This window comes from Harpia harpyja, chromosome 14, assembly GCF_026419915.1.
Source record: "Harpia harpyja isolate bHarHar1 chromosome 14, bHarHar1 primary haplotype, whole genome shotgun sequence".
Taxonomy (NCBI): Eukaryota; Metazoa; Chordata; class Aves; order Accipitriformes; family Accipitridae; genus Harpia; species Harpia harpyja.
In genome coordinates, this window is record NC_068953.1 from 11,844,728 (window position 1) to 11,870,450 (window position 25,723).

The following is a 25,723-nucleotide window of genomic DNA, read 5'->3' on the forward strand; positions in this document are numbered from 1 at the left end:
ATGCTGGGGCCATGCCAAGGGATGCCAGGGTGATGTGATGTCGGGGGGATGCCAAGGGATGCCAGGGGATGCTGGAGGGATGCTGAGGCCACGTCAAGGGATGCTGAGAGGTGCCAAGGGATGCCAGGTGATGCTGGGGCATGCCAGAGGGATGCCGGGGGGATGCCAGGTGATGCTGAGGCCATGTCAAGGGATGCTGAGGGATGCCGGGGGGATGCCAGGGGACGCTGGGGCCACGCCAAGGGGTGCCGGGGGGCGATGTCGGGGAATGCCGGGGGCTGCCCGGGGCCAGCTCCAAGGCTCCCCCTGCCCGGCAGAGCCCGCCGGGGCGGGCGGCCCCGGACTACATTTCCCATCGCCGCCGCGGCCGGGGGCGGTGCGGGGCGGTGCGGCGCGGAGCGGAGCGGAGCGGGGCGGGGGGCGCGGAGCGCGGCGGGGCCCGCGCAGGCGGAGGCGCGGAGCCGCGCAGGGGCGGCGGGCCCGCTCGGCTCGGCCCGGCCCGGCCTGGCCCGGCCCGGCTCGGCTAGGCTCGGCCCGGCTCGGCTCGGCTCGGCCCGGTTCGGCTCGGTTCGGCGCGGCCCGGTTCGGCTCGGCCCGGCCTGACTGCGCGCCGGGCGAGGATGCGGGAGGGGCGGCCCGCGGCCCCCCGCTACCCGCCCGCCCTGCCCGCGTAAGGGGCGCCCGCGCTGCCGCCACCATGAAGAAGCAATTCAACCGCATGCGCCAGCTCGCCAACCAGACCGTGGGCAGGTAGGGATGGGGACGGGCCCTGCCCGCGCCCTGCCCGCCTCACAGCCCCGATCCCGCGCCCTGCCTGCTCCCTGCCTGCCCCGCCGCCCCCATCCCACACTCCACCTGCATCCTGCCCGCTCCCTGCCTGCCCTGCTGCCCTGAGCCTGCGCCCCACCTGCGTCCTGCCTGCCCCACTGCCACTCCGCAATGCCCCCTCCCTACCTGCCCCACCGCCCCTGCTCCCTGCCTGCTCCCCTGCCTGAGCCCTGCTTGCTCCGCAGCCCCTAATCCCACACCTTGCCTGCTCCCCTGCCTGCTCCCTGCCTGCCCCGCTGCCCCTGACTGCTCCCCGCTCCCCTGCCTGCCTCACTGCTCTGATCCTGTACCTTGTCTGCACGCTGCCTGCCTCGCTGCCCCTGCCCATCCCCTGCCCGCCTACTTGGCTGCTTCCTGCCAGCCCCACTGCTCCTGCTCCCTTCCTTACCCTGCCTGCTCCCTGCCCTCTGCCTGTTGCCCTTGTTCCTGCCCACGTTCTGCCCACCCGACTGCCCCGGCTCCCCAGCTTGCAGCCTGCCTGCCCCACTGCCTGTGCTGCCAGCCCTCAACCTTCCTGCTCCCTGTATGCCCCTTGCCCTGCTGCCCGCACCCTGCCTGTTCCATGGCTGCAGCCCGACCACCCCTCTGCCCACACCGTGCCTGCTCCCTGCCTGCCCCGGTGCCTGCATCCTACCTGCCCCACTGCCCCAGTGCCCACACCTTGCCTCCTCCCTGCCCATTCCCTGCCTCCTCCCCTGCCTGCAGCCCCAGCCTGCACCCTGCCTGCTTGTTAACCCCTGCCTGTCCCCCTGCACGCACCCTGCCCCACTGCCCGCCTTTCCCCTGCCCCGCACCCTGCCCCCTTCGTCCACTATTTCCCTGCCTGCCCCTGCCCTCACCCTGCCTGCCCCACTGCCCCTGCCCGTTCCCTGTGTCCCAGGGCTGGGCCACGCAGACACCTGCTGTCCAGGCACCCCAGCCCTGATGCTGTGGGGTGCCCCACTAGCCTGCTCCCCCCGGCACCCGTGGGTGGCCCCGGCTGGCTGTGGGGAAGGGGAGCAGGCAGGGTGCAGGGGGACACGTCAGGGCGCGGGTGAAGGGGCCGTGCCTGCGGGGATGCCCATGCGCACCGACGCAGGGCCAGGCCCGGGGTTTGGTGGTGGCTGTTGTGTAATTCCCGGAGATTTTGCAGCTTGGGGGGGGGGGGGGGTGTATTTATTTTTTCCTTCCCAACACGGCGCTGGGGCACTGGCACCAGCACGGCTGGGGCGTTGGGCTCAGCATCCCCTCCCGGAGCCGAGGGCTTGGACTTCCACTGGCATCCCCCACGTCCCCCCTCGCCATGTCCCCCATGGCGATGGGGGTCGCCCCACCGGCTCTGGGTCCTCGGCCGGGCTGGAGGTGGTCGGTGGCGATGGCTCCTGCCTCGGCCGCGGTGCTGCCGCACGGCCCCGGCGTACAGGCACAGGGCCGGGATGGCAGCAGGGCACCGTCTTGGGGCTGTGGCGGCTGTGCAGGAGCACGGTGTGGGAATGTGGTGGCAGGAACACGGTGCAAGCATACGATGCTGGAACACAGTTTGGGAGCGTGCTGCAGGAATCCGGTGCGGGAGCATGATGCAGGAACATGGTGTGGGAGCGAGCGCGGTGTGGGAATGGTGTACAGGAGCATGAAGTGGGAGCACGGTGGCAGGAACGCGGTGCAAGAATGCGGTGCGGGAATGCGGTTTGGGAGCGTGCTGCAGGAACGCGGTGCGGGAGAGCGATGTGGGAATCTGGTAGAGGAGTGCGGTGTGGGAACGTGGTGCAGGAACACGCTGCAAGAACATAGTGCAGGAGCGTGGTGTGGGAACGTGGTGTGGGAGCACGGTGCAGGAATGCGGTGCAGGAACGTGGTGCAAGAACGTGGTGCGGGAGTGTGGTGTGGGAGTGCGGTGTAGGAACGTGGTGTGGGAGTGCAGCGTGGGAGTGCGGTACAAGAGTGTGGTGTGGGAGCGTGGTACAGGGAATGTGGTGTGGGAATGCGGTGCGGGAGCACGGTACAGGAAATGCGGTACAGGAACGCGGTGCGGGATTGTTGGGAGACTGGTGCTTGCCTCCGTTGAGGAAGCAGCAGGAGGAGGCTGTTTTGAGGACAGAGCGTGTGATTTTCTTGCATCTGTGCCAGGCCGGGTTTGCTCTCCGGATGCACCGAGAAGGTTTGACACATCTCCCACCCGCGGCTGGGTGGCTGCAGGGGAGGGGTGTCCCTAGGTCCCACCACCACCACGTGGGAGACGTGAGCCGGGCACCGCACGCATGCCTGGCTTCAAAATGGTGCTGCTGACAAGGCGAGCATCCTCCTTCCCACATCCCCTGGGAGCGCGGGGCCATGCTGGGCTCCCCGCAGCGCCCGACTCGCAGCCTGGGGAGCGGGGATGGCGGCCGCGGGGCTTGGAGCTGCTAAACCCCTAATCCTCTTAGGGGCTCGCTGCGACGCCAGCTCATGATGGGCAGCTGGGAGGCTCCATCGGTATACCCCAGCACGTCTGCTGCCTGCAGAGCTGCCTGTGCTGCCAGGCTCTTTGGGTTTAATGGGGGGGGCGTATGTGGCCCCCTCTTTGCTTAGCGCTGGGACGGGGCGGCTGGAGCCGCTGCAGGGCTCAGCAGGAGCTTGGGGACCAGCCCCTTCCTTGACCTGGCCCCTTTGGTTCCCCATCTCAAGCGTGGGCTGATGTTTTATCCCTCTTCCCCACTGTGGAGCCCTGAGCAGCCCTCTCCAGCCAGCTGGAAATAAGGAATACTAGATGGAAATAAGGAATAATAGATGGAAATAAGGCATAATAAATGGAAATAGGGAATAATAAATGGAAATAGGGAATAATACATGGAAATGAGAAATAATTAATGGCAATAAGGAATAATAAATGGAAATGAAGAATAATACATGGAAATGAGGAATAATAAATGGAAATAAGGAATAATAAGTGGAAATAAGGAATAATAATAGAAACCTGGTGTTTTGTCTCCCCTGGGAGATGCTTACCTGGGTATATGCACCGTAACCCTCTGCGGTCTGAGGGCTGTCCCCTCCCACTTGTCACCAAGCCCCAGTGGGCCACCATCACCCTGCAGTGCCAGCACCCCCGAGTCCGGGGCTGGGGACCGCTGGGCTGGATGCTGCCCCGGGGCTGGGGTCTGCACTGCACGTGGAGGTTGTCCCTTGGGGGGAGACAGGCGCGTTGGGGACAGTTTGCATGTGGCGGTGGCAGTGGTGGCATCCAGATGGTGTCACTCCTGCCAGCAGCACCTGGCCCAGAAGATCCCACTGCTGCGGGGGTGGCTGCACTCCCCCCACCAACACAGCGGGGGGCTGGACCAGGGCTTCGTCCTGTGGGACCGGGTGGGACAGCGGTGACATCTCCCCGGCCACCCTGCAGGGTGTGCAGAGGGAGGTGCAGTGGGGGGGTCCCAGCCCCTGGTGGCTTTTCCTGCTTTTGGTGGTGTGTTTTCCTTAAAAAAAAAAAAGGAAGAAAAAGGCAGCCAAAGGGGAAAACCCCATCTGTGGGTCTGCCAGCAGCTGCCAGAAGTACCCCGGCAGGGGACAGGCAGGAGCAGCCCTTTGTCCCTGTGAGGTGGCCGCAGCTGGCACTCGTGTGGGGGGAGTGTGCGGCTGGGGCTGTCCCGCATGGGGAGCGGGCAGGGATGTGTCAGGGTCAGGGTTAACGTTAGGGTCAAGGTCAGGATAAGGGTTAGGGTCAGGATTAGGGTTAGGGTCAAGGTTAGGGTTAGGGTCAGGGTCAGGGGTTAGGTGAGGATGCTGAGTGCATTTCCTTACCTTTCCAAATACATCTTCAGCTCCTTTTCCCGGGGCTGTCACATTCCTTTGCAGCTCCACTTGCAATGCTGGGGGCAAGCGGGGACCTGCTGGGTTCCCTGGGGAGGGCAGCAGTACCTGCAGGCACTGGGGTGCCCTGTCTGTGAGTGTGATGGGGCCAACCAGCACAGACCACGCTCTGCTGTGCCCTGAGCACGTTATTTGTTTTGTTTTATTTTATTTTATTTTTTATTTATTTTATTTACTTTATTGATTTTATTTAGGTAATTTCATTAGACAGATAGAAAGAATTGGGGATGCTCATCCCAGCCCAGACCCGCGCTTGGTACCCAACCTTCAGGAGAATAACTGCACCCAGTCTGTAAAGGGCCATAATATTTATCTCCGCAGGGTGGAAAAAGGGAAGAGAAATCAATAAGTGGCTGTAAAACATTTTGAAGATGCTTTCTGCAAAGCACTTTTTCTTTTATTTTTATTTATTTATCCATTTCATCAGCGGCTGAGCCAGCGGGAACTCGTGCCCTCACCTCGAGGTCACGGGATGATAGGCACGAGCATGCCGCAACACTCGTTCCGGCAGCCGAAACAGCTCTGTGAATTTTCCAGAATTGGTTCAATATGGGTTTTTCTCCATTGGGAATAAAACAGGCGCTCACAGCCGCCTGCAGAATGGCACGGCTGGGTTCCCGAATGGCGCAGCAGGTGATGGGGGGACTCTGGGGAGGGCGGTGTCAGCTTGGGGGGGATTGTTTTTTTCCTCCTGGTCCTTTCCGAGCATCCCAAGATGTATGCCCCATCCCGGGGGACAGCGGTGGCATTTTGGGCTGGACATCGCTTTGGTGGCTTTCGGGGCAGATGCTCTTCCAAGCACCAGAAAGTCTGCACAGAAATATAAAGCCTTTAAACACTGAGGTTTTATTCTCTGTGCAGCAACAATATTCTGCAAGAAATAAGGACGTTTTCTTCTGTGTGTATGAAATAAGGACGGAGGGAGTAAAAGCACCACCTGGGATTTTTCCGATGGGATTTGCAGGAGGGAACAACACACTTTAAATAGCTGGGTTCCACGTCTGCACTTTGAGGTTCCGGTGGCTCGCTGTTGGCAGACCCCCCTGGGATTTTGGCTTTGCCAAGCGATGCCGCGCCCCTCAGAAGGTGCCGGCAGCATCCCTGCAACCCTGGGGATATTTTTATCCTCCTCGCAAGGCGGCAGCGCTGACAAACTGAAATATTCATGGAGCGGGCTGAAGGTTTTGTCCCCGCGTCCAGCAGCCTCGGGGCCCTGCGCTTTGCAGGGACTTCTCTATGATTTTCAAATCAGGACTGAAGTGTGGTCATGATGCGACCCCGGGGGGGGTGTTCCTCTGATAGGGATGTGCCGGCAGCAAGGAGCAAAGGGCCCTGTGCATCCCTTGCTGAAGGGATGCCGATGGAGAGAGCTCGCAACCAGGAAAGGGACAGGAGATGAGGAAAAGAGGCTTTCCTGTCTTTAAAACGCTGTCCCCCATTTTGCTTTGATTCCTTTGGTTTTCCCAGCAGTGGGCAGAAGGACGGAGGAAAGCTGGACCAGCCTTCCCCACTCATTTCATCCCACTTTTCCAGCCTGGCTGAGCTGAAGGCGGGTGAGCTGCTGGGGCCTGAGCCCTGGTACCAGACCCACTGGGTGGGCATCACTGCCCTTAGCTGCAGGTTTGGGACATGGGGACCGTCACTCCGGGTCACCCCCTGGGGCAGGATGAGCCCAGGATGCACTGGAGGAGGCGCTGGCGGGGCCATCTCACCGCGTCTCGCTGGATGTTGCAGCTCGGAGTCATCTCCCTGGGGCATTTGAGCAGCGATTTGAGGATATAAATATTTGATGTTTTGCTTCTTGCCTGCTAAAAAGGCACTGGGAAAAATCCGCAGCTCCGTTTGGCCTCAGCCGGATCCCGGTTACAAGCCGTCGGGCTGCGTGTCCCTGGGGATGCAGTGGCGAGGAGAGCTCAGGTGACGGCAGAAGCTGGGGACGGCGTGGTCCTTGGACCAGCATCCAGCCTGAACCGCGATGCCCAGTGCTTCCAGGGGTTGTCTGGATGAGATCTGAGGGGCTTTCTCCTCCCTCCAGCACACATGACGGATGCTCAGCACCTTATCTGAGTTGCATGGTTGAACCTCACCTTATCGACCTCACCTTTGAGCTTTGGGGGCTCGAGGACCTTGAATTTTCCCATGGGTACCAGCCCCCAGGCACGTGCGGCAGCACCGGAGGGAGATGCGGGCAGGACCGGGATGGAGCCGGGCACCCTCCCCGAGCCCATGTGGGATGGCAAGGCAGACCCATCCGTGGGAGTTAACACTGCTGGCGCGGGATGGCCTTGGCTGGGTATTCGTGCCTCCCTCTGCCTGCGCTCAGCCGGGAGGCTATTTTTAGGCTGGAGCAAACAGAAATCAGGGGAACCGGCCGGTGTCAGTAATTAAATAGGGATGAAATATTTATGGGCATACTGCAGCAAGGGGATGGCCAGGGATGGGGTTGAAAGGGGTATTTTGGGCAGGAGGTGTGGGCAAGGGGGTCCTCAGGGCATCACGGACATGCTCTGCCTCCAGAGACGAATCCTCGCTCCTGCCCAACCCCACACTGGGTGAAGCGCTGCCTGCCAGCCACTCGTGATGGTTTTCCCATTCAGAGAGAATATTGTCACGAAATTATCATTGTGCTTTGAGTTTTGCTGGCGCAGGGTCAAATGCAAGGCCAAGGGCTCCTTGTCTTGGGTGGTTTGAGCATCAGAGGGGGACAGTGGTGGGGACATGGGGCAGGCACTGATGATGGATGGTCCAGCCAGATGGACATGTCTGGCATCAGGAGATGCTCCAGGGAAGCACCAGCTTTGCTGTAGCTCCTCACATCAAGGCACTGGAAGCCACAGGGTTTATTTGGAAATCAACTTAGTTTGCTTGATTGGTGTTGATTTCTGCCTGCAGCAATTAGTTTTTGCAGAAGCGAACACCTGACCAAGTTGTCGCTGCATCTCCTGCTCATTTGCTTTTAACTCTCCATATTAATTGTGCCTTTTCTCCCAGTTGTTTGCAGGGATGCGAGTGTCTGGGTGCTGACTGAGGCTGAGGATTGCCTGGATTTGTGCTGAGAAAATCAGCTTCAGGGTGGAAATCTGGAGGGGAAGGGGAGGAGTGGGTTTTTATTTGCCTAAGGGAAAGATGAAAGAAAGCGTTGAAAGCTGGTAATCCTGGCTGCCTCTCCAAGGGATGCTCCCGCAGGATGCATGTAACTTGTAAGGCATGAAGTCTGGGGGGATTAGGGACAAGCCAGGGAAACTGGGGGGTCCCTGCACCCCTCTTTTGGGTGCTGTTGTTTGCTGAGGCCACCTTGCATGAGCAAAAACCACTGTCTCTGGTTCCCTGGGGCAGGTCATGTCTGAGCGTGGGAACCCTGGCTGCATCTGCTTTGTGAGACATGGGGATAGAAATACGCACGTAAAAATGAATGGGTGAAGAGAATTGCCGAAAGCCGATACTGGCTTAAACTGGTGCGTAGAGGAGATGCTTTGCTGGTGCCACCAGTTGCCTGCTCTGATGGTTGGGCCATGGGATGCTCCAGCCACTGGATAGCCGATTCCCGGGGCTCTGCTGCACGTGTCAGACCCTTGAACATCGTTCATGTGTCAGGAGTTATGGGCTAAGCACAGATGGGCCCTGAACCCCGACAGGGCGTGAGGAAGGGGGAAATGATGTAGCCCCCCCAGCTGCTCCAGGGCACGGGAGCCTGTGTCCCTCTGCCCCCCCACCACGGGGGCCCTGGCACCCCCAGGAATTCCTTCAGGCACAGTGGTGATTTGGGAAGGAGACGGGTTTGTGCAGGCAGGAGCTCGGCTGCCTCCCGCGTGCGGCTGGAGCAGCACGGGCAGGGAGCAGGTCCTGGGGTCCCCTGGGCTTGGGACGGCCGTCAGTGCTATGGCAGAGGCAGAATTCGGGGTCTGTGCGACCCCCCTAGGCAGCTTCATCACCACTCGGCTCTGCTTGTACGGAACCAGCAGTGGAGCAAGGAGGGGGACTGGGGGTGCCAGGAGGGGGTGGGGGTGCTGGAGTGGATTGGGGGTGCTGGGGAGGAACTGGGGGTGTCAAGAGAGGCTGGGGGATGATGGGGATGGATGGGGTCAGTGCTGGGGCTGAACTGGGGGGTGCTGGGGATGGACTGGAGGAGCTGGGGGATTGCTTGGATGGGAGCAAGATGCCAGGCTGGAACAGGGAAAGCATCTCTGCTGGAGCCAGACAAGTTTTCCAGCATCAGTCGCATCCAAACTGGTTCCTCTTGATGCTGTTAATGGATTTCTGTAGGGTTGCAGTTTTGGAAGTACCTTTATGGTCTGAGCTCCAAAGTTCCACGTGGTCTGAACTAAGCACTTGAGAGCAAACTGGGAGCTGGGGCTCCTGAATCCCAGGGGGTTTCGGCAAGTGGTTCTCTCTGGGGATGGGAAGCCAAGGCGAGAGAGCTTGGGGAGGCATGGGGACCCACACCCGTCCTCGAGTGGCATGCTAATTGGAGCACAATATTGCGAGGGAGAAGAAAGCACAAACCAAAAATGTTTGTTGAAGAGGAAGGGGTGAGCAGAGATGCTCAGGGCTGAGCCTGCTGAAGATGCTTTGCTGAAGATCCTCAGAGAGATGCTGCCATCCCACTCCCAGAAAAGGCAGCGGGATAATATTTCTCCATCCCCACTGAGTGCCCTGGGGAAATCCCTGGGTACTGGGGAGGTGGCATTGGGGCACCAGGGTCTCCTTGAGCATCTCTGAGTGCCGACAAGGGCGCAGCACCCAAAAAATACCCCCCCCAGGCACGATGGAGCCCGGGGCGTACAGGAGAGCGTCCATCTTCCTGGCTGCTCCCTGGCAGGATGTGCATTTTGCCATGAAGCATTTCTTGCTGCAGGTTCACAGGATGGCTCATAAAACCATATAAGCTCCTGTAAAACCGTATTAACTTTAGGCTGAGACTTTAGAAACATAACGGATATAATGGGATTTTTCCTGGTGGCATTAGCAGCACAGAGCTGTAATGCAATGCGATGTCAGTGGAGTAGGATGATGTTATTTTTTAGTCTTTACATGTAAAATGGCCATGTGGAGTGGCTTGGGCTGGGCTTTCTGTGGGTTTGGAGGCACCGCTCGGTTCTCGCACTCCTGGATATAATTTGCCAGTGGGAGCAAGTACAGAGACAAGGGGAATTATTTGTATTTTTTTGGTGCATTCTGGAAAAATAATAAGGAGCTTTAGGTGGGGTGGCAGGACAGCAGCAGAGTCACATTGTCAGCAGGACTGTGCATATGTACAGGAGCAGGATCTGTCCCACTTGCAGCTGATAAACCGCATTTGACGGAGCTGCAGCCGGGTTGCTGCCCCAGTACATCCACGGGGCTGGGCTCTCCTGTGGGAGCTCTTTGCTGTGGCTGCTGGTGGCATCACCTGTAGAGTCCAGGTGTCCTGAGGCAGGAGACTTGTCCCCTGCTTTGGCTTTGCAAAAACACCCCATGGTGGCTTCTGGGGACACGTTTTACCCCATTCTGCAAGCCAAGGTGTGGGAGCAGGGTGCTGGCACTCGGCGCTGGCAGGACGTGGTGGTACCTGGGTCCCACCACCATGAGCGACGCCAGTCCGACGCAGCCCTGCCACATGCCTGTGCCACCACCGGTGGCTGCAGCGTGTCCCCAAGGCCACGCAGAGACCCCCATCCCCATTGCAAGCCAGAAGGGAGGAGAAAGCATCCCAGCTCCCACAGATGCCAATGCCAGGTGGGGAAACGCATACTCCCATGGCATGCCCATCACTCTGCTGCATCCCTGGGCAGCTGTGTCGAGCAACTCCAACAGCCTCTTTGCTTATTCCTATCCATAAAATGCTGCAGCCTTTCCCCCCTTCCTTTTTAAAGCCAAATTAGTCACTGGCAGGGTCCCCTACCTGCTTGAGCATCCCAGGATGTGGCAGGGCTGGCACGGGTGTCTGTGCCGGAGCTGTGGCTGGGGGATGGTCTCTCTTAAAGCCACTGAAGTTTCTTGCGCTGAGGCTATGCTTAAAAGCAGAGCAAGGCCAGATTTTTGTTATCCTGTTTGACACATTGTTTTCTGCTTCCCAAATGCACGTCAGAACGTAGCACGTGTTGGTTTGTGGCTGCTGGGAGAGAGACCTGCCAGCATGGGACCATGGGGTGTGCAAAACTCATCTATCAGCCTGGCTGGAAGAGGAGAAAACACCCTAAAAACATCACTTTGGGGGGAGCATTTTCCCAATGGTACAAGGACAGGAGGGACTTCTTTCTCCCCCAACCTTTTTTTAAAGTTTGGAGATGATTTCTGGGGTGCACAGCGAGCGGCAGGGATGTGCACTGGCGGTGCCTGCACGTGAGTGCATGATGCTCGCCTGCATCCGTGCCACCTCCTTCTCCTTTGGGATGCTAAATATATCCTGAGCCAGGGCAGGGAAGTGGGGACGGCTGTTGTGTCTGTGCCAGTGGATATTTGCTGCTTTCTTCCCCGTTTGTGCTAATTCTGCAGCGTTTCCAACCCTGTCCATAAATGATAGCGAAGGTGATTTGGAGAAGAGGAGGAGAACCTGAGCAGCCCTTGCTCCCGGGCGACCAGTGCATCGCTTGCATTTCATATAGAAGATATTATAATGCGTTCATTTAAATTCCCTTTTTTAAAAATTAAAATAAATAGGGTTTGGGTTTTTTTGTTTTTAAAACCAACTTAAATCAGACACTGGGACAACTTTCATACACAAACCACATTTAATGCAGTTAATTTGCACTTTTTAAAAGTCTTTGGACGTGGTGTATTTGCAGATGAGCCCATAGACCAAGCCCTGCCCTAGCTGGTGCTGCTGCCATGCTGTGCTCGCTCTTTGAACCTTGCTCTGCCGGTGCTTATTCCTTATTTCCGCTTTTTCAATACTTCACTCAGTCTCTCAAAGCTGAGAAACCAGCTTGGATAGCAGAAAGCAACCAGGGCTCAGGCAATAAAGGTATTTTTTTAAGAAGGATAAGGGCGCCGAGCTTTTGTTGTTAACAAACCTTTAGGGACTAATTGGCTAAATCACAACTCTGCCCACGTGCATTTTGAAGGAGGTCATTTTTCAAAGAGAGATGATGCACTGAAGTTGTAAAAAACCCTGAAGAAAATGAATAAATGATCCAGAGTGTGATGGTTTAAATAAGCCTGAGCAGACCTGGTGAGGAGCGGCCACAGGGGCTTTGCAGGCAGGGATGCTGTGGGTCCGTGCGTGGCTGAGGAGGGTCTTGCAGCGGGTTTGTGTCTCCTTCTGCATCCCCGGCGCTCCTCGCTAGCAAAGACGGCAGATGACACGCGCTCTGGAGCGGTAAATCCGGCTCCGACGAGCAGCGGGGAGGGTTACAGCAAAGCCGCGGGCAGCAGCTGCCGCTGCAGATTCAGTCGGCTGCGTTGGACCGAGGAGGCTCAGTCGTGCGGACGGGTTGTGTCCTTGAAATCCACGGCACTGAGGGTGTGCCAGAGCCCGGCACGGCCCAGGGAGCTGTTTTCTTGCATAGACGCACCGCCTCCATGCGCAGCACTGCCCACATCCTCCTGGGAATTTAGCGTCCCTGTTTTGCTGTGGATAATGGACAAATAAGGGGGAGACCAGGACCCTAAATTGGTGTGGGACATGGCACGCTCACAGTGAGCCGTGAAGATGCTCCATGCTTTGCTTATTTAGGAGATGAGGTAATGGCTGGTGGGACCGGGGAGCCTTAAATCACCGGCTGCATCCCAATGGAAAAGCATGTTCAGCCGTGCCCAGTACCACGGCGTGCAGCCCTGTCTCTGCCACATGTGCCGGACCCTTTGCCAGCACTTTATGTTCTTTCTTGTCTTGCAGGGCTGAGAAGACGGAGGTTTTGAGTGAAGATCTCCTGCAGGTGAGGTCCTCTGCAGCTGGTCTGATCCACACCCAGGGTGCCTGTGGGTGCCCAGGCACCCACCCATGGGTGCTGGATGTGGCAGCAGCAGCTCCCTGCCGGTCGGTGCCGCAGTGTCCTGCGGTGATGAGACGGGCTGGGAGGAGGAGAGGGTTGGAAGCGTGGGAAGCGGCATCGTCTCCCTCCCGCGCACCCTCCCAGCCCTTTCCCAGCCTGGTTTTCAGGTCAACTGGAATCGGATCCAGTCTTGTCTCCGCCAGGATGGCAACCTGATACGGCCAGCCGGATTGCGGACACCTGCATCTCCCCTCTCTGCTGCAAAACCTGCCCTGGGGACAGGCCACGTGACAGCAGGGGACAGTCCCCAAAGCTGATGGGTTGGACAACTTCAGCAAAAGAGCCCTGAGCCAAAAACCTCACGTGGTGCCTTGGAGCATCGGCTGTGATGCTCGGGTCACAGTCTCTCAGGGACATCTCATCTTGGTGCTTTTTGCTCCCAGAGCAGGGCTTCCTGCACACCCCAGGGAGGGAAGCGGCTGAGGAATTGCCAGCAAAGGGACGTAAATTCACAAATCCATCACTGAATTCATAAGGTTTCTAACTCACACATTCTCTAAATCGTCACACTTGGGCACTGAGGAGCAAAACAGCTGCCCAGCTCCTCCTCCATCACAGTGAGGGCATCCCCTGGCGTCAGCCAGTCCGGCTGCTGTTGGAGCCACTTCAAAACCTCTTTCGGGTGTAAGCTGATGTATTTATACCTTCCAGCTTGGGAATTTGGTCTGTGCCATTGCTATCAGTTAGCAGATTCTGCAGAAACAGCCAGAGAACTGGTGTGCAAGGATGCTGGTGGCAGGAGGCAACAACCTGCAGGTGACAGTGGCTGCAGAGTGACCTTTAGCTCTTTCTGGCCACCGTGTCCTGCCTACATGTTGCCCTCACTTGCCCCTAATGACGCTGCTCCCTGCACACATCAGGCTTTAGCAAGAGCCGTGTGTTAGCCAAAAATTGGAGCAGGGTTTGAGTGAGGAAGTAAGGAAACTGTGCTGGAAGAGAGTGAAATGAAGCTGTTTGCAAACATCCCTGCTGGGCACAGAGGGCAGCCACCTGCATCAGTTAATCCTTTTGCACTGGCACCAGTGAGAAATGGCTGGTGGAAGCGGCCGTACAGGCTCCTGGGGTGTTGGTGGGTTTGTTTGCTGTTCAACAGCGCCGTCCTTGCAGTATGCACCCCTGCGAGTCAGTCTCCAGCCTTCGGGATTTGGGTTTTTTTTCCCTTTTTTCACTACCAGTGCTGGTGGCAGGGATGGGAAGGGTGTGGTGGTGATGTGCTCTGCTGTCCCCAGGAATGGGCAGCCCCTGTAGGATGGGGCGGAGGGGAGCTGAGGGCTCCCTGCCACCAGCAGCCAGAGGGAACATCAATAATGAACCTTTTTTCTTTCTATTTTAACTTCTGGTGTTTCTCCTTGCAAGCTCTGAGGTCTCCATGGCCCCTTGGCACTGAGACCAAGACCCTGCTCTTAGAGCCATCCGATGACATCCCGGCACTAGGTAGCATCTGTGCCAGCACCGTTGAGGGCACACCTGGCATTGCATGGGGGATTTTTACACCTTTTGGAGATAATTCAGTGGGGAGGATGGTCAGTGCCACCTCGTGTGGGTGTCTCCCAAAGAGTCAGTCAAGTTCATGGGCGTCTGTCTCCAGGGATGGTGGGGAACCCAAAACCAAACCCTTCCCAGCGTTGTATCTAATTGCCTCCAGTTTGGCTCATGTAGATGGGTGTGCACCCACATACATGCCCTTCTGAACATCGTACCCCTTCCTTTCAACATACACACGGACGTGTGTGTGTGTATATATATATATAATTTGTATAATTTTTATATACATAATTAATATATATACACACACGTCCATGTATACATTGAAAGGAGCATGTATATGTTGCAGGGATGGCAGATGCTGGTCTACCTCAGCCAAGCATCATGAAGATCTATTTTTTTAAAATACATATATATATATATTATTAGTAATATATATATTATTATAGTGGTGAAGGGCAGCTCAGCTTGAGTATCAGGCTCCCGTGATATGCCTCCTGCCTCACAGGCTCGCTGCAGGCTCAGTGCTTCTCCCAGGCAGGGAGTATTTCTTTTTTTTCCCCAGATAATTTCCCAAGATTTTCAGCTTTAGGGAATATTTCTCTTTTTCCAGATTATTTCCCCAAATTTGGAGATGTCCATGTTTTCCCTGCGTCTCTGCGCTTTGGTTTTCAGCAGATCTTGGTTGCTTACATTTAATGACTCATCTCACTGAGTTTTGGGATTAACTGCTTAATTTAATCAATACAGAGGCAAATAAGGGAATTTTCAGCCTCGGGTTAGAGTATCGGCCAGTTTGGTTTGTGGCAGGGCTCAGCTGGGGCCAGACACCTCCTGCCCTCACCCAGGGACACAAGGGCTTTGGAGGCTGGTCTGGATCCAGCCCTCAGCCTTGCTTGGGGGGTTAAGATGGGGCAGCACCAGCCTGGTGAAACCTTCTCTTGCTTCATGCACCCCTGCCCTGGGAAGGGGTTGGGCTCCGGGGCTGTTGCGTCCTATGCAGCGGCAATTAAACTTGCTTTGACTGAAAAGCGAGAAGTCCCTTAGGTCCCTGCATGGTGGGTGCGGGACCAGGCGGGATACCCCGGTGATGGGCACCACTGCATCCGCAGGTGGAGAAGCGTCTGGAGCTGGTGAAGCAGGTCTCCCACAGCACCCACAAGAAGCTGACGGCATGTCTGCAGGGCCAGCAAGGTGTGGACGCCGACAAGCGCTCGGTGAGGCTTTGGCAGGGCTCTGAGGATGCCGGGCGGGCTGCTGGCGGCGGCAGGGTGGGAAACGCAGCCCTCTCTTTGCAGAAGAAGCTGCCGCTGACGACGCTGGCGCAGTGCTTGATGGAGGGATCGGCTGTGCTGGGGGATGACTCCCTGCTGGGGTAAGGGGGGCCCGGGTCTCCCCGGGCGCTCTGCCACTGCCGGGATGCTGCAGGGATGCCAGGATGCCACTGCTGGGAATTGCTGCAGTTCCTTATCTATGATGCCAGATAATGGCGGCGGGGTGTTGGAAGGGCTGGGATGCTCGCGTGATGTCAGTAGTCCAGGGGTTTCCCTTATTATTCTCCTTGTGATGAGCTGGGGTCCTTCAGTCATGCAGTGTACAATGTAAACTATATCCCTCTCTTAAGAAAGTCCATACAATTTCAGACTATAATTGGTACAATAGTTAGGGAATGAGATTTTCCTAACACCCGGAGTGCCCACAGTCCCCGGGCTGCCGCCCTCCCTCCAGCCCTCTGCCAGGGAAGGGCTGCCCCATGCCGCTGCTGAGACCCCCAGGGGTTTTGGGTGACCATCGCCCACCCCCGTGGGTGCAGGATGGCTGCCCGTGGCTCTCCCCCAGCCCCCCGGTGCCCAGCCCTGCCGGTACCCTTGCAGGAAGATGCTGCGGCTGTGCGGAGAGGCAGAGGACAAGCTGGCTCAGGAGCTCATCCACTTCGAGCTGCAGGTGGAGAGGGACGTCATCGAGCCCCTCTTCGTGCTGGCTGAGGTGAGCGGGGACGTTGGGGGTGTCACCGTGCCGGGGACTCACATCTGAAACAAGCCCTGGAGGAAAGCAGGGTTTCACCGCTTAGGCGGCGTATTTGGTTCCTGGCCCCTGCAAGGGACCTTCCATCTTTGAGATGTTTGCTAATTGCTTTAACTGGCAGGCGGTATTTGCACGTTCAGCTGGGCTGGCTGCTGGGGCCATGGTCCTGCCAGGCTCCTTTGCCTGCTCGTGCTGCTCTTGCTCTTTTCTGCCTTTCCTGAATGCAGAGGTGTTAACATGCTCATTTCTGACCCATTTTTCCAAGCTCCAAACACATACCATTGTTGTTTGGGATTTTTTTTTTCCTCCTTTTCCCCACTGCTGCCAACTTTGGTTTTCAATTTTACCCGTTTTTTTCCCCCCCTTTTTACATCTAGCAAAATGTCCTGGCCTTGGTTCTGATTTTATCTTCCCCAGCCGAAACAAGAGCCTTATCACACTGCTGGTGTTCGGGGCTTTCAGCTGTTACCAAATCCTTTGGCAAACGGTGCCGTGCGTGGGAGGCTTTGCATTGCCATCCCCAAAAGCCCTTTTCCTGCCTTCATCCAGCTCCCCAATGCAGGGAGCTTTGATCCACCAAGGATGCTCCTCTCAGGGATGTGGGTTCAGCAGTCGGGGCTGGCAGGGGGTGGCACAGCCCAGGTGGGGACACAGAGGAGGGACGAGCTGTCCCATCTCCCTAATGATGTTAAAATAAGGAGTTGCATCCTTATCTGCCCGCCTTGCAGGTGGAAATCCCGAATATCCAAAAGCAGAGGAAGCACTTGGCAAAGCTCGTGCTGGACATGGACTCCTCCAGGACGCGGTAGGGAGCGGCTTCAAAGCTGCTTTGCAAAAAATAAAAATTCCCAAGTGATAGGTAGCACTGTGGAGGACACGTCCCAGAGCCCTGGTACTGTGGCTCCCTTGGGACAGTAAGTCTCAGTCATGTCACTGTGTGCCTTGAAGTCAAGCTCTGCAATGACCCACAATTTCTGCTTGTCTGCAGAATCTGTAGAGCCCTTTTCCTTGCCTGCCCTCTGCAGAAAGGAGTATTTTTTTCTGGCACAAATCTTTATTGTTTTCCTCTTTTCCCTAACTTTCTGAGTTCTTATGTGATTGCAAAGAGCCAGGTGCTCCTGCCGCTGTAGAGTAGTGCTGGGGTGGAGCTGGGATGACCCTGGGGATCATCCTGTGTCCCAGACGCTGCGGTGGGACCCGGCAGGCTGCACTTGGGGTTTTGCCTGGGGCCGTTGAGTTGGCCAAGCCCCACACATCGCAGCGTGCCCTGCGGAGAGGTTTGGCAGGTGTCTGTAGTCCCCAACGTCATATCCAGGCTCTCCCATCGCCTTCCTCTCTCCTGTCACCTGGATGAGGCTCGTTCTCCTGCTGAAAATAATTGCTTAATTAGAGCCTAGTGTGTGCAGCCGATTGTGGGGACTGGGGATGTTCAGGGTTTGGAGTGGATGCTGCATCCCAGCCTGGGTTGGGACCATCTCCATGGTGCTCAGCCCTGGGGACCATGGTGGGCTTGGCTGAGGGAAGTCCCTGGGCTGCCCTCCAAGTCCACTGGGATCCAGCCACTGGTCTGTGCTCTTCCCCATCCCTCCCCATGACAGCTCTGCCCTCTCTCTGCAGGTGGCAGCAGTCCGCGAAGTCCTCGGGTTTGGCCAGCAACCTGCAGCCCTCAGGTGCCAAAGCCGATGCTCTCAGGGAGGAGATGGAGGAGGCGGCCAACAGAGTGGAGATCTGCAGGGTACTTGGGGGTCCCGGGGGGATCGCTGGGGCAGGGGGACCTTGACATCCCAGGCACCATCGAAAACCTGCAGCCTTTCCTCTTACCCCGTTCTTCACCCTCTTCTTACCCCATTGCCTGTGATAAACCCTCCTCTGGCTGGTCCCCATGCCCAAACGCAGCCTGGTGGCAGTGGGTGATGCTCACCAGCCAAGCAGGACGTCCCCAGTTCCCCTATCCCCATCCTCCATATCCCGCTGGAGCCGGAGAGCATCCCGTTCCCAGGGGACCCATCCTGGCAGAAGCCAGCGAGCTCAGCACCAAGTAAACTCATCCCTGGCACAGAGACCTGCGGGAAGCGCCAGCACGTGCCAAGCCCATGTGTACCACCCAGCCATGTCACCCCCCACCATCCCTCAGGAGCATGACCCACCCAGCTGGTCATGTTGGGTGGGAAAAGTGTCTGAGTGAGGCGGGATGCTGCTGTCAGAACCTTCCTCATGGGCTGCAGTATTCAGCGATGAAATCTGCAGGCAATTTTGCATGGCTTTAAATTCCCCAGAGGCAGAAAATGCAAATGGCTGAGTGAACCTTGCGCAATAGGTTTTGGGCAGGAGCTGGAGCTGGGTGTGTGTCTCAAATCCTGGCTCTTTTCTCCAGGGACACAACCAGAACCTGTGTAGCCTTTAAAATCCGGTCTCAAACTCATGCTGTCTCCCCTCATCTTAGAGCATGGCAGCTCCACACGCCCAGCAATTCCCAGCAAACCAGCTGGGCCAGGAGCTGACCCCCAGTATATTCACCATACTGATGGTGGATGTTGCAACCGGGATGTGCACGCAACATTTTAAAAGCCTGCTGGTTTTCTTCCAGTTGAGTTACCCAAGGGGATTTTCCAAAAGGAGCAATTGGGGAAGCAGCAATGTCTGTTTTGCGAGCGTGAGGACAGAGAGACACGTGTCCTGGTGCTGAGGGGCTCGTTGCAATTCAGAGCAAGAAGCACCCGATGCTCCATCAGCCTGGTCCGCAAAAGAGCGGTTGGGATGCTACCCGCGGCAGCCAAGTCGTGCACGCTGCTTTGCTGCCCTGTGGTTAATGAGCCACTTGCAATGCAGCATGGGGCAGGGACGGGCAAACTTGGGGTTTAATTTGGCCTGGATTTGTGCCATTCAGCCCGCTGGGATGTGCAGCCTTTGGCTGATAGGTTGTTTCCAAGTAACTCTCGCTTCCAGAGAGCTCGTTGCAAGGTGCCAGCTAATTGTGGGCTCTGGAAGGAGGTGGGGGGGCGAGGGTGGAACCATTTGCACAGCAGCAGAGAGCAAACCCCCGCAGTGCTGCTGTATATTCGACATCCCAAGCACATCTCAAGCGGGTGCTGCAACGTGCCACGTTGCTTGCTGGCTCCTGGTGTGACCAAGCTGGTCCCTCCCAGTGGCCTCCGAAAGGGCCGTCATGGTGGCATCAGGGCAGCACGAGTGGGATGATGACTAATTCTCTGCTCTCTGCAGGACCAGCTCTCGGCTGACATGTACAATTTTGTGGCCAAAGAAGTAGACTATGCAAACTATTTTCAAACCGTAAGTGCCACCCATCCCCACGGGACTCCTCTGTCCCCATCCCCGGCCGTAGCGGTGACAGCCGGTGCCATCTCTCCCTCCCAGCTGATCGAGGTGCAGGCAGAGTACCATCGGAAATCCTTAGCGCTTTTGCAGAATGTCCTGCCTCAAATTAAAGCCCAGCAGGGTAAGTGGCCGCGGGGTCTGTCCCGCTCCTGCATGTGATGCCAAGGGCTCTGCGTCACGCCAGAGCCATGCGGGGCTTTGCCACAGTGATGAGCCGGCTCCGGCGTGACCCCGCAGCGTGGTGCTGGGTTTGTGGCTGAGCATCCTCCCTCTGCTCACCCCGTCTGCATCCCGCCTGCCCCAGCGCTGGGGAGGGCATCCCCATCCCACGTGGTCACAAGGGGCAGGATCCGGCCAGCTTCATGGAGGAGGGGGGGGAACCTGCCCGAATATCCCCATTGAGCACAGCACCGGGGGTGGGAACCCAGCACCAAGGCAGGGGGGGTCTTGGGGCTTTGCTTTGCGTTGTGCAACCTCTGTAGGAGCTGGGCTGGGAGACCGAGGTGGGGGAAAGCCCCGCGTGATGGCCCCGAGAGCAGCGCATTCCCCGGGGCAGGGCTCGGGGTGCTGCCATCGCTGCAGCGGGGCAGGGAGTGATTTGTATTTTATTTTTTTCTCTCGATCCCACAAAATATTCCTGCCTCAAACTGTGATGGAAGAAGGGGGAATATATTGCAAAGGTTTGCCCGTGATTGCTCCCCCCGGAAAACATTATCCAGCCCCTTTGAAATGTCCCGTGTGATGATTGGAAAACATTTTGTTTGGATTTCATCTTTAAAAAGCACTTCCCGAGCTGCCCAGGACAGAGGTGCGGGGTCCTGTTATTTTAGCAACACCCAAATGGAATATTTTGCTGCCAAAACGTTGTGATCCAAGGGCCTTTCGGGGAGGGGATGCTGGATCTGGCACCGTCCCTGCCATGTCCTCCCCCTCCTCTCACCCCCTCTGCCCGTCACAGAGGCGTGGATGGAGAAGCCCTCCTTCGGGAAGCCTTTGGAGGAGCACCTGGCCGTCAGCGGGCGGGAGATCGCCTTCCCCGTGGAGGCGTGCGTGACGATGCTGCTGGAGTGCGGCATGCAGGAGGAGGTGGGTCCCACGTCCTGCCACCCCTGGTTGGGCATGATGGAAGGGGACATGGGTGCTTCCAGGACAGGGACGAGGAACTGGGGGAGCTTTGGGCACATTGCCGGCCCCAAAGCTTGTCTGATGCTCTCCCTTGTCCTCTGTGAAGGGTCTCTTCCGAGTGGCTCCCTCGGCCTCCAAGCTGAAGAAGCTCAAGGCCGCCCTGGACTGCTGTGTGGTGGACGTGCAGGAGTACTCGGCCGACCCGCACGCCATAGCAGGTAGAGGCTGCCTCGGGGCAGGGGAGTTGGTGGTGTGCGGGATGGCCCATCCAGCTCCCAAGCACCAACCATGGGCACCCGGAGGGCGATCATCAGTGGCATGAATTCTAGCTGGAGGCCAGTAACTAGTGGTGTAGTCCAGGGGTCAATACTGGGTCCGATCCTGATTAACACCTTCATTAATGACATGGATGATGGGGCAGGGTGCACCCTCAGCAAGTTGGCAGAGGACACCAAACTGGGAGCAGTGGCTGATGCACCAGAGGGTCGTGCTGCCATCCAGAGGGACCTGGACAGGTTGGAGAAATGGACTGAGAGAGACCTCGTGAAGTTCAGCAAGGGGAAGGGCCAAGTCCTGCCCTTGGGTAGGAACAGCCCCAGGCACCAGGACATGGAACATGCCCTTGTGGCACGCTGAAGGCGAATGGTGTCCTGGGGTGCACTGGGAGGAGTGATGCCAGCGGGTCACGGGAGGTGATCCTTCCAGTCCTGGGCACTACAAGAGAGACACGGACATACTGGAGAGAGCCCAGATGAAGGGCCTGGAGCATCTCTCCTAGGAGGAAAGGCTGAAGGAGCTGGGACTGTTCAGCCTGGAGAGGAGAGGGTTCAGGGAGACCTCATCAATGGATAAAAGTACCTGCAGGGAAGGTGCAAAGAAGACAGAGCTCTTTCAAGTGGTGGCCAGTGTCAGGACTGGAGGCAATGGGCACAAACTGGAACACAGGAGGTTCCCTCTGAACATCAGGAGACACTTTCTCACTGTGTGGGTGACCAAGCACTGGCACAGGTTGCCCAAGGAGGTGGTGAAGTCTCCATCCTTGGAGATACTCAAAAGCCATCAGGACACAGTCATGGGCAACCAGCTCTGGTGGTCCTGCTGGAGCAGGAGTTGGAACAGATGACCTCCAGAGGTCCCTTCCAACCTCAACCCTTCTGTGATTTGCCCCAAAGCCTTTGAACAGCAAAGACAGAATATACGGGGTGACAAATGCAGCATTTGGTGGAAGTAGGGGCATTTAGGAGTTGCCATCCACCAAGGAGCACAAACCTCGACCTACATGTCCCGTCCCCGGCTAAAGGCTCAAGCAGCACTTTTAGTCACAGGCAAGGAAGAAAGCAGGGATGCAATCATAATCCAAGGCGGTGGCAGGGCCCTGGTGACACTAATGTGGGTGATGCTGATCAGGAGAGGCTCTGCAGGAGCAGGGAGCAGTTGGGAAGATTCACACGTGTTACCATCAAGCTTGCCATCGTCTCTCTACCTCTTCTGGGGTGAAGATCCTCTCCAAGCACAGATCCAAACCCCTGGGGCTGCTATTAAGCATTAATTGGGGTTAAATGCCCATCAGCTCCTCCCCTCCTGGGCTGGGCTCTCTGGCGGGCGCAGGATTGGACCCTGGTTTCCTATTGACTGCAATGGGAACCTTTTCCCGGCACAAGGAGCTGTGAATGTCCTAGGCAAAAACGAGTGATGGAGAGCTGGGTGAACACTTGATGGAGGCAAAAATGGTGGAAGGAATTGGGGAGGTGCTAGGAGGGACTAGGTGGAGGTGGCAAGGTGGTTGCTGGGGGTCAGGGGATGGTACGGGCTTCACCAAGCTGGAGGGACTAATGGGTGCTTTGGGGTGCATTGGAGGGGAGGTTGGGAGGGATGTGAGTCAAAATGCTGAGGAGGGAAATGGCTCTGTGCCTGGTGGCTGGTGCCACCTGTGGCACCTCCTGCGGTGCTGAGCCCCGTGTCCCTTGTGTGCCACAGGAGCCCTCAAGTCCTACCTGCGAGAGCTGCCAGAGCCGCTCATGACGTTCGAGCTGTACGAGGAGTGGATCCAGGCCTCCAAGTGAGTTTGGAGCATCCCCCCCATTCCTCTGTGGCACGGATGGTGGCATCTTGGGTCCCCATGGATGGTTTGGGGGTCATGAGTTATTTCTGATGTGGATCACAGCATTTGGGGTGTTGCCTCCAGGATCTGAGAGCCAGGAGGGTTCCCCTGATGCTCCTTGAGCATCATGGGTCCCGGCAGTGAGGCTGGTCCTGATGTCCCCTGACCCTGATGTCTCCAGCGTGGTCCAGAGCACCCAGCATCTTTCAACAAGCCCTTGGGTGCTGGGCATTGGTGCCATTTCTGGACAGGTGTGCAGACCCCAGGGGAACAGCTGGCCGAGGGAGCTCCCACCTGCGTTGCTGGTGTGCTCTGCACCATGGAACCCCCAAACCCAGCAGGACTGGGCCAGCTGAGGTGGCAGCAGCCTGCCTGCTCCACCATGGGAGGTGTTCGGGGTAGAGGAGTGTCAGGCAGAGGGAGGTGGGAGAAGGAGCATCTCCTTTTGGGGTGGGAACCACCTCGGTGGTGCCTGAATAAAGGTCTGACCACGTCCCCTACCTGCCCTGGGAACGTTGGAGCACGGCAGGGACGTGGCGGTGGCTTGCTGGAGGGGATGGTCCCCAAGGGTGGGGAGCGGGCTGTTGTTTTGGGGGGCTGTTTGCAGTAATTTCCCCTTCCAAAGCAAACACATCCCCAAAACACAAACCTCGGGGGGGCTGCACAGAGGTGGAGAGAGGACCAGCATCCAACCTGCCGCCAAAAGGTTTCCTTCTCATTTTGGCCAGGCTTTTGGGGTTAATTTACTTATATAATATTGGCAGCAGCCCGAGGGTCTCACGGGGTCCCCGAGGGCAGAGCTGGTGGGGTGGAAAGCCCTGGGGTGGGGAGGGGGGATAACCCTCTCACCCTCCTCCCCGCAGCATCCCGGAGCAGGAGAAGCGGCTGCAGGCTCTCTGGAGCGCCTGCGAGAAGCTGCCCAAAGCCAACTACAACAACATCAGGTGAGCCCGGGGCCAGCGGGACCCGGTGAGGGGACGGAGAGGGTGGGATCCCGATACACCGACACGGCTTGGCTCTGCTTTCCAGGTACCTGATTAAATTCCTGGCTAAGCTGACTGAGTACCAGGACACGAATAAAATGACGCCGAGCAACGTGGCCATCGTGCTGGGGCCCAACCTCCTCTGGCCGCAGGCGGATGGGTAAGGTATCTGGGTGGAAAGCAAGCAAGGCAGAGGGATGCTGGGGAGGGGGGTGAGGGGGGTCCGGGGCCAAAATCCCTCTAGGAATAAGGCCGGGCGGCGGTGGCATTGCTGAGCCGCTGCCTGCCGCCTTGCAGGAACATGACGGAGATGATGACAACTGTCTCGCTGCAGATCGTGGGGATCATCGAGCCGCTCATCCAGCATGCCGACTGGTTCTTCCCCGGAGGTAGGCTGTGCCCCACAGCCATGGTGGGGTGGGATGGGCTTTGTGGGACCTCCCGGCCCGCCCTGGGGAATGGGGTGCTGAGCTCCCATATTTATTTTGCTGGCCTCCTCCACTTGCCTTGGCTTGGACCTGGGCGGGGGAGCTCAGGCAGGCAAGACTCATCACAGCTGTGAGCCCAACCCAGTCACTCCAGGACCCTCTGAGCATTCCTGCAGTGCCAATGCCCCATCCCACCCCTCGCTGAGGACACGCAACCCCATGTCCTCCCCCTTCTCCTTCCCCCCTGTCCCAGACATCGAGTTCAATGTGACAGGCAACTACGGCAGCCCCATGCACGTCAACCACAACGCCAACTACAGCTCCATGCCCTCCCCGGACATGGACCACGCGGACCGCCGGCAGCACGACCAGGCACGGCGGCCCCTCAGCGTGGCCACGGACAACATGATGCTGGAGTTTTACAAGAAGGATGGGTAGGGTCTTTGCAGTGCCAGGGTTTGGGGAGAGGGAGGTGGTGGCATTGCCATCATCCTGCGGGGGTTTGTGGCACTGAGCTGGTGGAGGTTGGGTGTTCCTGGGGTGGGAGGACCCCCTGCTCTCCATGCTGGGCTCTTGGGGGTGCTCAGGTGAGCCCGGGGTTTGATGCCTTCCCCCAGCCTGCTGGAGATGCAAGCGGGGTGGCCCGTGCCGTGGCACGGGGACTGTGCCATGATGGGGTCAGGTGCCCGGGTGTCCCCAAAGTGTGCGGGCTCTGCTCCAGGGGAAAGCTCCCCACTCCCAGCCTGTGCATGCCTCCCCCCCAGTGCCACCTCACAGGGACCGCAGCCACTTGGGTCAGCTCCAGAAAACACCCACAGGGCTTTCCCCATCCCCCAGAAATGTCCCCAGGGCTCTCCCCATCTCCAAAAATCATCCTGAGCTCTCCCCTTCACAGTGTAGCCTGGTCCCTGCTGTGCCCCTCCTGCCCCCTCTTTTGAAGCCCTTAACCTCACAGCTCCTTTTTTGAGCAGCAGGCACTGCACCCTGTGCACTGTTGAGTTTTAGGGGTTTTTTGCACTAATAATCGTGTGTTTCTGCCCATGCAGCCTTAGGAAAATCCAAAGGTACTGTATCCTCTGCAGCGGTGCTGGGAGGATGCTGGGTGGTTGCTGGGCGGATGCTGGGAGGGTGCTGGTGCCTGCTTGTACCTGGGGAAGGGGGAGGTGGCTGGTGGGTGACACAAGCGCGTCCCACAGCCACTCCTGCCCTATTGCCATGGAGGTTCATTCCCAGCAGCTTCCCGATGGAAGAGGCATTTTTAGGGACCAGGTACCCCAAAGGAGCCACAACATGGTGCCGGCAGTCCCCTCCCGCCGGGTGGGTGCTAAGAGCCTGTCTCTGTGTTCCTCCAGCATGGGCGTCAGGGTGATGGACACCTCGTGGGTGGCTCGCCGAGGCACCTCAGTGGTGCGCAAGACGTCTTCCACCCCGCCGGCCGCTCAGCCCCCCGTGCCACCCACCGAGCTCCCTGCCACCCCCCACTCACCCATTCCTGAGCAATCGCCAGATATTTCAGCTACCCCTTCCCCACCTCCCACCAGCTTTGGCTTCCCCCCGGGAGCTGAGCGGACAAGGTAAGGCCACCGGCACCTCCGTGTCCCCAACCCGGGCATC

At 57.9% G+C, this 25,723-nt stretch overlaps 1 protein-coding gene across 1 annotated transcript in view; it reads left to right on the forward strand.

Moving 5' to 3' along the window:
* Window positions 1–526: 526 nt before the first annotated feature.
* Window positions 527–25,723, forward strand: part of ARHGAP44 (Rho GTPase activating protein 44) — a 29,970-nt gene continuing 4,773 nt past the window's right edge. The window contains 18 exon segments of the mRNA XM_052808195.1: window positions 527–750; window positions 12,470–12,509; window positions 15,224–15,328; window positions 15,410–15,486; window positions 15,986–16,097; window positions 16,865–16,941; window positions 17,754–17,871; window positions 19,359–19,427; window positions 19,512–19,593; window positions 20,431–20,558; window positions 20,704–20,815; window positions 22,575–22,656; window positions 23,562–23,642; window positions 23,728–23,841; window positions 23,979–24,070; window positions 24,363–24,543; window positions 25,156–25,173; window positions 25,462–25,683. Of these exon segments, the coding sequence (XP_052664155.1) occupies window positions 698–750; window positions 12,470–12,509; window positions 15,224–15,328; window positions 15,410–15,486; window positions 15,986–16,097; window positions 16,865–16,941; window positions 17,754–17,871; window positions 19,359–19,427; window positions 19,512–19,593; window positions 20,431–20,558; window positions 20,704–20,815; window positions 22,575–22,656; window positions 23,562–23,642; window positions 23,728–23,841; window positions 23,979–24,070; window positions 24,363–24,543; window positions 25,156–25,173; window positions 25,462–25,683 (1,763 nt within the window). The 5' untranslated portion in view covers window positions 527–697.